General features: G+C 30.9%; 1 protein-coding gene across 6 annotated transcripts in view; it reads left to right on the forward strand.

Annotated features, from left to right (window-relative positions):
- The window catches only part of LOC143227832 (GMP synthase [glutamine-hydrolyzing]-like), a 39,917-nt gene extending 25,546 nt beyond the window's left edge, over positions 1–14,371 (forward strand). For 3 of the 6 annotated variants that reach the window (XM_076459113.1, XM_076459111.1, XM_076459114.1), the window contains 7 exons: positions 4,405–4,465; positions 5,834–6,052; positions 7,572–7,687; positions 9,319–9,444; positions 10,000–10,118; positions 13,078–13,381; positions 13,964–14,371. In XM_076459113.1, coding sequence (XP_076315228.1) covers positions 4,405–4,465; positions 5,834–6,052; positions 7,572–7,687; positions 9,319–9,444; positions 10,000–10,118; positions 13,078–13,381; positions 13,964–14,065 — 1,047 coding nt within the window. In that variant the 3' untranslated portion in view covers positions 14,066–14,371. Of the gene's footprint in view, positions 1–4,404; positions 4,466–5,833; positions 6,053–7,571; positions 7,688–9,318; positions 9,445–9,962; positions 10,119–13,077; positions 13,382–13,963 lie in introns of all 6 variants that reach the window. The other 3 variants (XR_013015103.1, XR_013015104.1, XM_076459115.1) reach the window with 3 other exon arrangements.
- Positions 14,372–16,030: the final 1,659 nt, after the last annotated feature.

Genomic DNA, 16,030 nt, shown 5'->3' on the forward strand with positions numbered 1-16,030 from the left:
CAGATAATTAAGTGATAAACATATAAACTGCACATAGACAAACACAGAGCAGGTGAGAAATAAAGTCAAATCAAATTTAATGGTGTTGAATGAGATAAGAAGAATAGTTTACGTCATCAAAAAGAGTTCTATAGTGAGCTTCTGTGAGCTTTAATAAAAGGTAGACATTTATTGGAAGTAGGCCTAAATATGAAAAAAGAGCAGATGATTTTAGAAGTATAGGGAGCAACCGTGATAACTCAACAAAATTTAAGCAAATTATGATCAGTTAGTTTGGTAATAGTAATAGAGAACTATATAGTGTTTATAACATGCCTATGATAATCTAAAGTGTAAAGAGTTTATTGTACATACATTTAACTAGTTCCAGTGTGTCTGTATGTATTATTTTGAAAACAAGTGTAGGGAGTGCTGTTTTTTTGTTTTTTTTGTTGTTGTTGTTTTTTCAATTTATTGCCAGCAAGTCACAGACACTTACTATAGAAGAATCCCATGTCTAACAACATCACAGTATGTCTATACTGTCAAGAAGAACAAATAAAAGCCTTTAACTTACAAACGTAACATCTTACAGAATCACTACACAATAGTGTGTCAGTGTAAGTTGGTAAGGGTGTTACAAGAGTTTCACCAAACTAATAATAATTAAGAACATAAGAAAAATATTGCAAGTGGCAGCAGGGATTTAACATGAATGAAGAAAAGTTAGGATGTTGTCAGTGAAAAATGTTTAGAAACCACCATTTTAGAGGTTATTTGAAAACTGAAATTAATAAAATTATTTTTAATTTTAACATGAAAATTATATTGCAAATGAACCCTAAGTCATGTACTGCAGTTGCTTGTTTAAAATCCAAGAAAAAAAAATTAAAACTGACAGGTAAAAAATTAAAGAATAGTAGTTGAACCTATTGGTTTATAGTCACAGAGCACTAATCAGTCAGACTAGATCTTGTTTTACATTATATAAATTTTTTTCTAATTTTTTACAATTAATATTTAAGTAAAGCATTAATTGATAGTAGGGACCATCACTAAACAAAATATCTGAATATTAACAATAACTATTTCATAATACTAGCTGAACAGCAAAGCCGTGTCAATCACTACATACGTGTTTATGGAGTGAAACGAAATTTCACTATTTTTACAGATTTTCAAGCAAAGTAAATAACTTTTCCGTGCATATTGCAAGAATCTAACCCTGAATTACAGCTTAGTATATTGCATCGTGTGTATTAATTTGGATTTAGAAGTAGGTCAGTTATGTAAGAAATGAAACTTGACTATACATTAAACCATATGTGTATCAAAAGAAACATCATAAACATAAGAAAATATAATATAATATATAATACATGTGGGGAAAAAATGAACCATATGGCTCTATTTTTCTCATGGAATTCCTGTATCTGGGGTCCCCATGTTTCTTTTTCTGTACTGAAAACAATAATATATATAAAATGGAAGATGTGTCACTTTGAGCTTATAATTAGATTTGAGAGTAGGCTGGTAGAGATTCTAATAAGTAAAATTTAATAGAATGTATGTATTCCTCATGCAAGGTATTGTAGGTGCACCAAAATAAGGTAATGAAAATGGTTATGATAAATGATTTTAAATTTCATAAAGATAAGTAACTTATCTAGCTGTAGTACTATAGAAAGTTTAATGCTATGAAAAGTACTGAAACAAAAACTTATCCCTACTTTGGCAAGACGTTGTAAGTGTGCTAGTCTGAGCTAAAGTGGGGATACATTTTTAAGCAATTCAGTTTTTATAGGTTTGACTTCCTTGTTTTAATACCTCTCGTATTGTTAAGGTTTCTATATTACTACAGTTAGCTAAGTCACGTACATACGTAGAGGCTTGCTTGTTTTTGTATGCATTTAACATTTTCAGATCATGTCATAATAAGTTTAGCACAATATAGTTTTGTGTTTGTATTTAATTAACCTCAACTGCCCTCCAGTGGCACAGCAGTATGTCTGCAGGCTCACGCTGTTAGAAACCGGGTTTCGATACCCATGGTACTCGGAGCACAGATAGCCCATTGTTTAGCTTTTTGCTTAATTCCAAATAACCAGTTAACCTGAAGTTGACCAGTGATAACCTTTCAGGTGCCAAGTTCACACTTGCACAACATACTTTAGAATTGATAGCTTGTTCTCACCTTTTTATGTTGTCTTCATGTAATCTGAATAAAATACTCATGAAGCACAGCTTTGAAAATAAGTACATACAACATTTATATATGGTTTGATTTTTGTTTTAATTATAAACAGTTTAAGTCAATATTTAGTAAAGTGATTACCCAGTGCTCTTTTAAAGATACCCAAAGGGATCTAATTGGAAACTTAGCAAACTTGAGAATGAACCAACAATCTGGAAATGTCTTGTTTCTGTAAATGTCCTTCTTATTCTTGAAAATATTGTTGGTGTTAAATTGTATAAATTTTAAATTTATTTCTATTAAAATCAAAGCCAGATACTATTTAGTATCCACATAGTAAGTGTAATACAATTGTGTTAAGTATTTCAAAATATCTGTGACACTTCTCCAGTCTGGAAAGTGCTAGTTTGCATAACATTTCTTAATATACTTGGTATGCAAGCAGAATTGTTATTTTATGAAATAAAATGAGCTTGTAACTAAACTAACCCTTTAAAATTGCTTCCAGCTCCTGGTACACTGTAAACTGAAAATATACATTTGAGAACTACATTACATAAACTAGCTATGCATAGATTTAGAGCAGTAAGAAAACATTGAAATATAAGCTTATTGTATATTTCTGACACATAAAAGTATATCTTTATTTTTCTTTAAAATTGAAAAAAAACAGTTCTATCAAAGCTTTTAAGAGTTTCAAAACTAACTCTCATTCAGTCATGAAGAAAACGTGTTGTTTTTTTTTGTCAAATTCATCCAAACTGATAATGTTTATTATATTATTACTTACATGCGCACAGAGTATATCTAACCCGACCTGTCTAACGAGCTTGCGCTGAGCAGTTGTGTTACTGTTGCCAGGGCGAAATGAGCACGGCCTTGCTGTCAAAAATTTATCATTTTAAACAAAATGTTATTTTTAATGTAGCTAGAACATTTTCAACAGTATTTAACTTGACTCCCCAATATGGCATTGCACTTGCTCCCTCCAAGTGGGGTTTATCAAATCTAAATATTAAGTACTTTTTTATGTGACAAGCCTGTGAATGTTTTTTCTTGCATAATTTTTAACATTCCCTCAATGATACATTACATTTCAAGATTCTAATTATTTTTTAGGTTAAAAGTCAAAACTGTTTGTTTTCTGTACACATTAACTTGACACGTATTTATTTATCCACTTGCTGTTTTACTCATGAACCAGTCAATTATATTGCGAAATGTATCATCTGTGTAACTTGGGTGTTTATCATATTTAATAGTTTTGTGCAATGTGTGTCAAATGTTTTTCGCACACACGTGAATATTCATATCCAACATGTTTACACGTATATACATTTCTGATTCTTTATAGCCCATTTTATATAAATTTTTTATGTATGTATGTGTGTGTGTGTGCATATATATTATTTATGTATTCTTGTAAAACTTGACCTCTCTTAAATCTTTGAATAAAAGAAGTCTCTGTGACAGAAATTGTTTCATTTCATCCAAGATCAACTGCTACTTTGAAGATAGAAAATAATTTATTCATAAAATTTCCATTAGTAATCAAATAAAACAAGCTTTTGGTTTCATTTTATTATTATTTGCTCAGCATTCTACTGTGAGCCAATATATGTGACTCGTGCATATTTATTAGCTATTACAATAATTTGATGGACAGGTTCGTAAAATCTCTGAAAGTGACTCCAATAATACAATCATTGACTGTTATGCAGATAAAAGTAAACACCATACAAGTCTGTTTTCTTTTTTTTTAACATTTTACAAACGCTTGGCTAATGGGCAGGTAAAGTCCACAAATGATAGGATTGGTTGTAAGATACTTGACTCCATAAATTGTATTTTTTATTCAGTGTGTATTCAACTACACTAAACTTTTGATCTTGTGGTGTTTTGAAGGATAAAAGTTTTAAAGTATAGTAATCAACTAATAAATTTTAATCATGTATTAAAACAGTACATAAAATTTCAGGTAGCAAATAAACCAGCATGTTGGTCACGTATTAGGCCTAAGATAAAAACAAAAGTATGTATAACATTCCAGGTAGTGGTGAAACAAAGCAGAATTTTTCTCTTTTGCAATTTCAGAGACTGAGAAAATATATATATGTCAAAAGTTTTATCTTAAATTTTAACCATAAAAAATGTATATTTGCTCATTCTCATTTTGAATGTAGAATTTGTCTGCATGTAAAATAAACGTTTTTTTTAATATCAAATCACAGGTAGTGAAGGATATTATTTTAGAACTCCAGTTAAAGCCTGAAAATATTTACCTTGGTCAAGGTAAGAACTGTGTATATTTGAGGTAGCATTTATGAAATTTCAAGTATTTTTTTTTCCTTCTTCCCATAGCTTCTGCAGTAACTTGCTTATTAGTACAACATAATATTAAATTGTTGAATTTTGATAAACTTTTCACATCATACATAGAACTCTGTCTCTGTCCATATAAACTTTGTGTCATTTTTTTGTACCTTTAGAGTGAAGATGTAACACCTGAAAGTTTTCCAGTCTTTGCTTTTACCTCGTTTTTAGTAACAGGTGACTCATTTAACCAAATACTATTATTAAGTACAGAGGTTTCCAAATAATTCATGTGTTGAAAAACCGACCTATCCAATTCCTACGTGAAAAACAAGCCATTCAAAGTATTGGTTATGATATTTTAATCACAATCCCAAACTAAAAATGTTGTTTACAATTAAGAACTTTCTAAAATAGCAACTTTTTTGCCCGCTACTTACCTTGATCATATCGGTAAGTATAGCTCCCACACTGCTCAGACTGTCATTACCCAGGCTTACTTGACTTGTCTGTGGGCATCTGTATAAAAATTGAACAAACAAATGGAGAAAAATGTTTGTTGCGAAGTAAGGATTATTGCTGTAATAAAAAAAGGTACATGATAAAGTAAAGTTGATACTAATTGTACAGATTGGTCTAAATCTGCCAGCCAAGTCATTTTAAAATCTATTCAGCTTGTATCAGTTGTTTGTGTACTTTTTTTTATTGTAACAACAATCCATACTTTCCATTAAAGTTTAAATTACCTTTGTTATTCATTGATACTTGCCATCATTATTTGGTGAGACTTCATAATTACAGAAGTGAGGGGAAAAGAAAAACAAAGAAAACTGTAGATGTCACAGATATCTCATGATGCTGACGATCTTACTTGTGAAACTATGATCCTTAATAATTGAAGTATATATGGTTGTCATTTTTAAGTCAGTTCTGCAAATACCACTTCTGTGTTACAATGTTTCAAAAAAAAATTATTTATTTGTGAAATATTTAGTGTTTACACAGCTTAAGAAATATTGTATTAAACATTTTTAAAAATGTGTTTTATTAAAAATCTTAACAGCTCCATTATGAGAACTTCTTTTGGAAAAAAGGGGTCTTTTTCTTTTGTATTAAGAAGTAATATAAAATGGCAACTAATGTATCTGTATCTACCCAAGAACAATGTTTTTATGATATGAGCTTCATTGCAAATAAGAATATCTTGATTTAATTCAGTTTTGGTGATGTAAAATTATGTAGGTTAAAGAAATGTTTAGTTGTTCTGAATAAAAAGAAGTTATTTTATAGAATATTATATAGATTTGACTTTTAATATATTTCAATTGAATGTAACTCTTCTTGAAGGTACCTTGCGACCAGACCTAATAGAAAGTGTCACTAAGTTTGCCAGCCACGATATTAGTGAAGTCATAACTCAACATGATGATGCACAATTTATGCATCTTTTAAGAGAAGGCGAAACGGTTTTAGAGCCATTGAAAGATTTCCACGAAGAGGAAGTTCGAGTTTTAGGGAAACATTTAGGGTTACCTACAGAAAGTTACAACAGACATTCATTTCCTAGTATGTGTTTTTATTTTATGAAATTCTTTAGTCTTATTGAGAAGTGTCCTTTGAAATTCAGAAACTTTAACTCAAACTTATAATAGTAATGACCAAAGACTTTCCAGCAGATAGTTCATTTCTCATTTACATATTTATTAAAAGTAGTAGAGATGCACAAAACATTTGTGGTCAGATTAATATCTTTATTGTAACAGTACTTCTTTAAACAGAGGGTTTCTAGAATAATATTAAAAAATTCTAATTCGTAAACTTTATCTTACTCAGTGCTATCAATAAATAAACTTCAGATGTTTAAAAAAAAACCTTTAAGCTTTTAATATGTTGTTGTATAAAGCATCTACTAAAGTATGCTCACATCTATCTTTTGTTTACATTCATTCAAGTGAAATGTGCCTGCATTTTCAGGACAGACAAAAATTGAGCATTATTATAATAGATTCAATTTATATACTTTAAATGTATTGTGAAAAATTGTTTTAACTTTTTAAGGTAAAACATATGTGTCTTGTTTCTTTTTTTTTAACCAGTTGTGAAATGTTATGTTATGTAATAAATATTTATTTGCTATTTTCAAGCTTTTTCTGCAGTGAAACTTAATTACAATATAATATAGGGTTTTCTCATCACAGTTTGCAGGTTTCTTCTAAATATGCCTCAAATGGATGCTTCATTCTGATATTATTCTGGGTTTTTTTCACTTTCATGTAAAGTTTTAATTCATTGGCCAATAAGAAGAGTTATTAATACTTGAACAAAAAACAATCAAACTAGCTACACCCGAGTACCAACAGTTCTTATTTTTAATAAATGTATTTTCTTATTATAATTTGTTTACTTTAACAAATAATGTGTGTTTGTTTGTTTGAATTACAAATTCACAGCTATCCTAAAAGGTTTATTTATGGTCTGGGTTAACATCCTTCAATCTAAACTAAAACACTTCCTGTAAATAAATTTCTACAGTATTTTATTGGATGCATACATATAAACTGTTGCCTGATTTATTAAATTAACTTGTTATTCTACAGTGTAATGTAACAACATTGTAATTTTATCTTTGTTTTATAATACACAAACAAATGCTTCTTCTATATAAGTTAAATGCTCATTACTTACAGGAAACAGAAAAAAATAAACCATGTAATTATTTTTGTTCATTCCTCAATTGAAGAATGTTGCTTTAAAGTAACATACCTATTTATAACCTACCAAAACGTATTTTATAAAGGTGTTATTATGCAGTTTAGACCTTCTTAAGTAAGAAATTCAAAGAAAACCTTTTTTTTTCCACTATTTTAGTAATGCCATTCAGTAGAGGATTTGGGTTAACTTGCATTCTGCTCATTGAACCCATTTTTGTGGGTCTGGATTAACTTGAATTCTGCTCATTGAACCCATTTTGTGGGTTGGGGTTAACTTGAATTCCGCTCATTGAACCCATTTTTATGCATAGATAAGATGAAAAAATTGAAGCAACAAAAATTAATCTCACACACTTTTTATTATTTATCTGCAGGTCCAGGTCTAGCTATTCGTGTTATATGTGCAGATGATGCTTACATGGAGAAAGACTTTTCAGAAACTAGTGTTTTGGCTAAAGTTATTGTAAATTATGGTAATTCTCTTGAAAAAGTAAGTAAAACATAAATTTATGAATTAACAAGAGTTAACACTAACTTCATAATTAAATCTTTTCTTTTTAAGTTACATAATTATGTCACATATTGTTTGTTAACTTTACATTGTCGTAACTCTTGTTTTATCCATAAATTTAAGTATGTTCTTAATGTTAGTTAAGGACAATTGTCTTAATTTGTCAGATAAATGTACATATTGAATAAATGTCATAGTAATGTGTTATTTTGTGTTTACATGGGGGAGTTTAGAATTTAATTTTCTCTGGCATTGCAAGGTAGTCAAGGCACTCAACTCGTAATCCGAGGATCGTGGGTTTGAATCCCCCGTCACACCAAACGTGTTTGTCCTTTCAGCCATTGGGGCATTATAATGTGACGGTCAATCTCACTATTCTTTGGTAAAAGAGTAGCCCAAGAGTTGGCAGTGAGTGGTGATGACTAGCTGCCTTCCCTTTAGTCTTACACTGCTAAATTAGATGGCTAGTGCAAATAACCCTCGTGTAACTTTGCGCAAAACTCAAAACAAACCAAACTAAACGATTTAATTTTACCTTTTAAAAAAAAGAACAGTTGTTCTACGTGCAGCAGTTAACAGAATATAATAAAATGTTTTGTAGTTTGAAAGAACAATGGTTTAAGATTGCTTGTCAGTTAAACAGTTTTGTTTTTTCTTAAATTGACTTTGAAATTTGTTATGTGTTATACTCGAAGAACGTAATATGGAAATGGTTTAAGTATTGTGGTTCAATAAACAGAGTTTGTAGTAGACACATTTTTCAAAGTACTGCAGGTAGAAAATTCTTGAATTGGCACCTTGTAAAACAGTTGAAAAGGACTGTGGAAATTTCACCCAAGAAAATATTAGAATTTAATCTTTTTTTACATCTATTAGGGATAATCTTTAAATATAGCTACAGATCAAGTTACCTATAAAAAATAATTTAACATTTTTGTACAACTAAAAACTCCATTCATTACTAAGAAATAAGGCTTTCTTTTCAGTTTTTAAAAACATTTACATTACTTTGACACTCCTAGCAGTGTTTCCTTTCCACCACTTATTTAATGGACTTTGCATGGTCTGGTGGTTATGTTATTCAACTTGCAATCTGCAGGCCCTGCTTTTGAATCCCCCTCACTTAAACATACTCACTCTTTCAGCCATGAAAACATTGCAATGTATCAATCAATCCCACTATTCACTGGTAAAGAGTAGCCCAAGAGTTGGTGGTAGGTGATATTGTCTAGCTGCCTTCCCTTTATAACTTTAAAATCTGGGACAGGTAGTGCAAATAACCCCCAGGTAGCTTAAAACAAACAAATTTAATACTCGATGTGCTGATCACTATCATTACAGGAAATATTGGACAATTTTATCCTACTTGAGTACTTCCTCACTTTGTAATTATCTTTTGCAATGTCATTATGGCCTTATATTTAAAATGTGAACCACAACCTGTAGCCAGATATTCCATGGCTACAATATGAAATGAACTTTAAAAAAAAGAAATTCTTTTGGTTTGAGATAAGATTTATTGCTATATGGTAGAGATTCATTATTAATAATACTGCTTGTGGCAAATCACAAATAACTTCAATAACAATATTTTTTTACACCCCTTCTAGAAACATGCACTCATTAATCGTGTACAAAATACCACAAATGAGGATGAGCAATTTTTTTTAATTAGAGTGTCTCAAGAGTATGAGCTGACAACAACACTTATCCCCATTCAAAGTTTGGGAGTTCAGGTAAATTGATTTATTATTTTACTCTAGCAGTGAAAAGGAGAGAAAAAATGAATAAAATATTAATACTAATACAGGTTTTAATCACAGCTCTTTTTACCATGTTGGGAAAATTCTTTGTTACTCTGACAATGTGAAAAAGGTGAGGCATGTAAGGAAAAGTTTTCTAGGTTTTTAATAAATTTGCTTATAAAAGAAACGTGAAGACCAAGTTTCTCGGGTTTGTAATGTGTTGGCAAAAATTAATATACTAAACATTTTATTGTTTGTACATGTTGTTACCAAAATAAAAATTAATAAATAACGTAGGATTTTACTCCAAATACAAAGATTTGGTAGTTAAAAATTGTATAAAGAAATTGGTTTAAATTATAGCAGATTTTGTGTTTACAAAGAAGTAATTTTAATATGATTAGTTTCTTGTAAAAAGTGTAAGTTGAAGAGGGAAAATTTTTAAATATATTATATTATTTAAATATTGATATAATTTAAGAGAAGGATCTAATCTATAATTTTTACAGCCAATGCTGACTTTTTATATTATGCTAACCTCTTCAGATGGGAAAACGAACTTACAGCTATGCACTAGGCCTTTCAAGTAACAAAGAACCAAGAAATTGGGAAGATATAATGGAATTAGCCAAACTAATTCCGAGGATTGCCCATAACATTAACAGGTGACTGTCAGTATTTCTACAAGCTATTTTGATAGAACAAATAAGCTTGTATATGAATATTTTTATGTTTTTAATACATGAGTGCATCTTTATATTATCATGAATTCACTGCACAAATTTTACATTTTCTTGTTTATACACTAATATGTAAAGAATAATTTATTTCAAGATAAAGTACCAGGTACATCATGTTATAAAGTTGGCAGAAGACTACATTTTGGCATTAATCTCTTTTTGAGTTACCTTAATGTGAACTACCAGTCATCAGTATGTGTCACTAACTAGCTGTCTTCCCTCTAGGGTGTCATTTCAAAGTTATGGAGTTCGTGCAAATTGTTCTTGTACCTTTGGTCTTTTCTCTATTAAGAAATTAGTGACCTCTTGAATTTCATTTCTCCTTCATTGGTCTAATATATAATTATTTTTAGCCATTTACAGTTATAAGTACTTTGATTATTAGAGTAAGTTTTAAGAGAACATATCTGAAGATGCAGTTCTAAGCTATAATACATAAAACAATGTAACAAATAGAATTCATATAAATCTGTCGGAGCCCATGCAGTGTTCCATACCACAGAGCACTCTTCATATGTCAAATGGACACTTTCGTATTGAATCAAAGTTTAAATTGAAATAATAATTGTAATTCTTTCAACAATTTTTAACTCAAATATTTAAACTTGATATTTTATTTTGTTAAATTTACAATAATTTGCAAAGAATAAAAGTTTCAACTTTCATTTCTGGGCAGCTCTGAAGAGCTGACTTTAAGCAACACAGCATGTTTATCCTTTCACTTTTTTTAAAGAATTTTTCTGATCACACAAAGCATTGTTTACACTTTCTAATAAACTATCATCTCTTTCTATTATGTGCTTCAGTGTAGAGTGGGTTGAACAGTAATTTTTGTGTTTTTCAAAATACTGACTACTGAGAGCTTCTGTAGGGGAGAACAAAAGTCTAATGGAAGTTTTAAGAAAATTTCTAAACAAACCACAAATCTGGGAGTTTATTCATAGTTATATATGCATTCCTTTCATTCTTTCAAATGTTTTTGTGTTAAATTATATCTGTTTGAAAGCTACAAAAAGGTTTCTTTTTTGATAAAACACCAGACAAATTTATTTAGGTTTAGTAAACACAAATTATAATGACAAAATGTTCCAATGAGTTATATTCTTATTTATTGAATATTATTGCTAAGTTTATAATAGTCAAATAAGGCATACAAGTAAAATAACTTTTATTATCTATTGAAAATAAACTATTAATTGATATTTACTAAAAAACAACAATATCTAAGCCACCCTGGGCATCAAACCATATTACACTGACATAACAGTTTATAAGCATAATGGAGTAGTTTTATTTTGGAGAGTGTACATTTCAATGGACCAGTGTTCTGTTTAACATAGTATATTCTCTAAAATAAACCACTTCATTATGATTGTAATTTGTTATTTGTCAGTTTACCTTTGTCTAAATTACTAGTAAAACTTTGTAGGTTTTTCCTCTGTTTTCTCTTATTTATGGTTGCAATTGGCAGATATTGTAATTAGCAGAATACGTTATCAAAATAAGTGCAGAATGAAACTTTCATCAACAATGAAATATTTCAACTTGTAAAACAAGGAAAGTATTTTGAATGTTTGTTGTTGTTTTTTCAAAATAAAGTCTGACAACAAAAGTCCCCTTCTGGTACAGAAGTAAGTCTATAGATTTACAGCATTAAAATCATGGGTTCAATTCCCCTTGATGGATTCAGCGGACAGCCTGGTGTGGTTTTGCTATAAGAAAACACTAACAACAAAATTTTAGATATTTCACGATCTAAATGGTAGTGATAGAAATGCTAAATCAAATTGTATGAATGTTTTTAAGCAGAAACTAGATGTTAGCTTGTAAGTTTATGCGAGATTTCACACAATTTCAATAAGTATTTTAGTTTATAATAAAAGAGGGGACATGATACAAAAAAATGATACAATGGCAAATATAAACATTTATAACTTTAACTTAGCCTTGCAGGTACAGAAGTCAGAGACTGGCTGTACCTAGTTTATAAAGTAATAAAATTTGGCTTAGTTTTGCCAACATTGTAACTGTTTTCATTGTTTATCTGTTGCCTATATACAAACATTATTTTCATTTCCTCTCTTTATCAAAATATTTGGTTCATTAATACTGGAATTTGACTTGAGTATGAAAGGACACCAAATAAATATCGTTACTTCTATGAATTCAGGTTAAGATATGTATTCTGTGGTATAACGTGCATCTGTCGTGGGTGTCTGAACAGGGAAAGATAGGCTACTTGTAAATGTTCAGTGTTAATCTTATGGCATTTAGAGGTATTGTTTCATCTTACAGAAATAGGAAAAATAAAAATGAAATATCATTGAACACTTAATTGTGTATCTTAAGTTATTGTAACTGTTTATTGGAGGTGATTGCAGCCTTTAAGGCACAGAACGGCCAGGTGGTTAGGGCACTTGGCTCACAATTTGAGGGTTGTTGATTCAAATCCCTGTCACACCAAACATGCTTGTTTTTTCAGCCATGGGGGCAATATAATGTGATGGTCAATCCTATTATGCATTAGTAAAAGAATAGTCCAAAAGTTGGCAATGGGTAGTAATGACTAGCTGCCTTCCTTCAGTGTAAGACTTACACTGCTAAATTAGGGATGGCTAGTGCAGATAGCCTTCATGCAGCTTTGCACAAAGTTTTTTTAAAAACTGCAGCCTTTGAACCACGCTTGTTGTTATTGTAAGCACACAAAGGTTTTTAGAAACTTTTCTCTTCACTAGTTTTTGTTTTTTATCTAAATCTATCTTGTAACAAGTACTGTATATGGATTATTTCTTTTATATGTGCACTATCCAGTTTCATGTTACCTAGTTTCTTTATATAGAAAGAATCCAGAGTTTTTTATGCTAACAGAATGTTTCTCTCATAGAGTTGTATACATATGTGGAGATGCAGTCCAGTTTCCTGTGCTGGATATCACTCCAACCTTCCTCACCACAGGGGTTTTGAGTACTTTAAGACAAGCTGATTTTTTGGCACAGAACATACTCCATTCTAGTGGCTACTACAATAAAATTTCTCAGATGACTGCTGTTCTTATTCCTATTCATTTTGACCGTGATGTTGTCTCAAGACAGCCATCTTGTCAGCGGTCAGTTGTGATCCGGACTTTTATATCACACAATTATGTGATGGGAATTCCAGCCACGCCCGGTAAACATTTATCATTGGAGGTAGGCAATAATATACTAACACAATAATCGTTCCCTATTCAGGAAGTTTTTGTATCTTACATTTTTCACGTTTCTCCCTTACCCAAGATACAAAAAACTTTGCATGTGTAACTAAATGATTCTCACTGTTGTTTTCTCGGTTGTTTGTGCCTGTGCGTACAGTGGGAGTAAATGATTCTCACTGTTGTTGTCTCGGTTGTTTGTGCCAGTGCGTACAGTGCGAGTAAATGATTCTCACTGTTGTTGTCTCGGTTGTTGGTGCCTGTGCGTACAGTGCGAGTAAATGATTCTCACTGTTGTTGTCTCGGTTGTTGGTGCCTGTGCGTGCAGTGCGAGTAAATGATTCTCACTGTTGTTGTCTCGATTGTTGGTGCCTGTGCGTGCAGTGCGAGTAAATGATTTAATGTTTTCATCAAAATAACCAGCAGAAAGTGAAATTCCTTTTTAAGTTCCTAGTGATTAAATAAATATTCTTGAAACTTTTTTTATAAAAAAAATTGCTATTTTTTATTGTATTCAAACCTAAATAATCACTATGAACAATGTGAATAATTTCAATGTATGCTTAACATTGTATTTTAGGTTTTGAATAAGATGGTAGCTGAAATACAAGCAGTTCCAGGTGTGTCCCGGATTCTCTATGACCTTACGCCCAAACCTCCTGGGATGACAGAATGGGAGTGACTGGTACTGTAAAGAGATGTAACCTGGAATAATTTGTTTAATGCTTTGCCAGCAGAGAGTGCAGCTGGCCACAGTACATGAATTTTAAAAGTGGACATTTTATTCTAGGAGCTTTTCAAAAAATATAAGTAATGTCTAAAGAAAGTGACCAAATTTAACTGTATTTACAGTTGGTTTGGTTAACTACCAACTAAAATTTTACTTTGTTAAAAAACTGAGAAATTAAAGGTTTGTAGTAATGTAAAGAGTGTATTTGTAGAAAAGTAGCTGCCAATAAGAATAATTTGTAAAAAAAGAAAAAGAAAAGAGTAATAATGGTTTGCAATAATGACTTTAGGCAAAATACAGTCCTGTAACTTAATCAATAATGACTTTAGGCAAAATACAGTCCTGTAACTTAATCAGTAATGACTTTAGGCAAAATACAGTCCTGTAACTTAATCAGTAATGACTTTAGGCAAAATACAGTCCTGTAACTTAATCAGTATTGACTTTAGGCAAAATACAGTCCTGTAACTTAATCAGTAATGACTTTAGGCAAACTACAGTCCTGTAACTTAATCAGTAATGACTTTAGGCAAACTACAGTCCTGTAACTTAATCAGTAATGACTTTAGGCAAACTACAGTCCTGTAACTTAATCAGTAATGACTTTAGGCAAACTACAGTCCTGTAACTTAATCAGTAATGACTTTAGGCAAACTACAGTCCTGTAACTTAATCAGTAATGACTTTAGGCAAACTACAGTCCTGTAACTTAATCAGTAACGACTTTAGGCAAACTACAGTCTTGTAACTTAATCAGTAACGACTTTAGGCAAACTACAGTCCTGTAACTTAATCAGTAATGACTTTAGGCAAAATACAGTCCTGTAACTTAATCAATAATGACTTTAGGCAAAATACAGTCCTGTAACTTAATCAGTAATGACTTTAGGCAAAATACAGTCCTGTAACTTAATCAGTAATGCCTTTAGGCAAAATACAGTCCTGTAACTTAATCAGTATTGACTTTAGGCAAAATACAGTCCTGTAACTTAATCAGTAATGACTTTAGGCAAACTACAGTCCTGTAACTTAATCAGTAATGACTTTAGGCAAACTACAGTCCTGTAACTTAATCAGTAATGACTTTAGGCAAACTACAGTCCTGTAACTTAATCAGTAATGACTTTAGGCAAACTACAGTCCTGTAACTTAATCAGTAATGACTTTAGGCAAACTACAGTCCTGTAACTTAATCAGTAATGACTTTAGGCAAACTACAGTCCTGTAACTTAATCAGTAACGACTTTAGGCAAACTACAGTCTTGTAACTTAATCAGTAACGACTTTAGGCAAAATACAGTCCTGTAACTTAATCAATAATGACTTTCGGCAAAATACAGTCCTGTAACGTAATCAGTAATGACTTTAGGCAAAATACAGTCCTGTAACGTAATCAGTAATGACTTTAGGCAAAATACAGTCCTGTAACGTAATCAGTAATCTTTAGTAGTCCTGTAACGTAATCAGTAATGACTTTAGGCAAAATACAGTCCTGTAACGTAATCAGTATTGACTTTAGGCAAAATACAGTCCTGTAACGTAATCAGTATTGACTTTAGGCAAAATACAGTCCTGTAACTTAATCAGTATTGACTTTAGGCAAAATACAGTCCTGTAACTTAATCAGTATTGATTTTAGGCAAAATACAGTCCTGTAACTTAATCAGTATTGACTTTAGGCAAAATACAGTCCTGTAACTTAATCAATAATGACTTTAGGCAAACTACAGTCCTGTAACTTAATCAGTATTGACTTTAGGCAAACTACAGTTCTGTAACTTAATCAGTAATGACTTTAGGCAAACTACAGTCCTGTAACTTAATCAGTAATGACTTTTAGGCAAACTACAGTCTTGTAACTTAATCAGTAACGACTTTAGGCAAAATACAGTCTTGTAACTTAATCAGTAACTTTAG

This window comes from Tachypleus tridentatus, chromosome 10 (genome assembly GCF_004210375.1).
Source record: "Tachypleus tridentatus isolate NWPU-2018 chromosome 10, ASM421037v1, whole genome shotgun sequence".
In the NCBI taxonomy this organism is placed as follows: domain Eukaryota; kingdom Metazoa; phylum Arthropoda; class Merostomata; order Xiphosura; family Limulidae; genus Tachypleus; species Tachypleus tridentatus.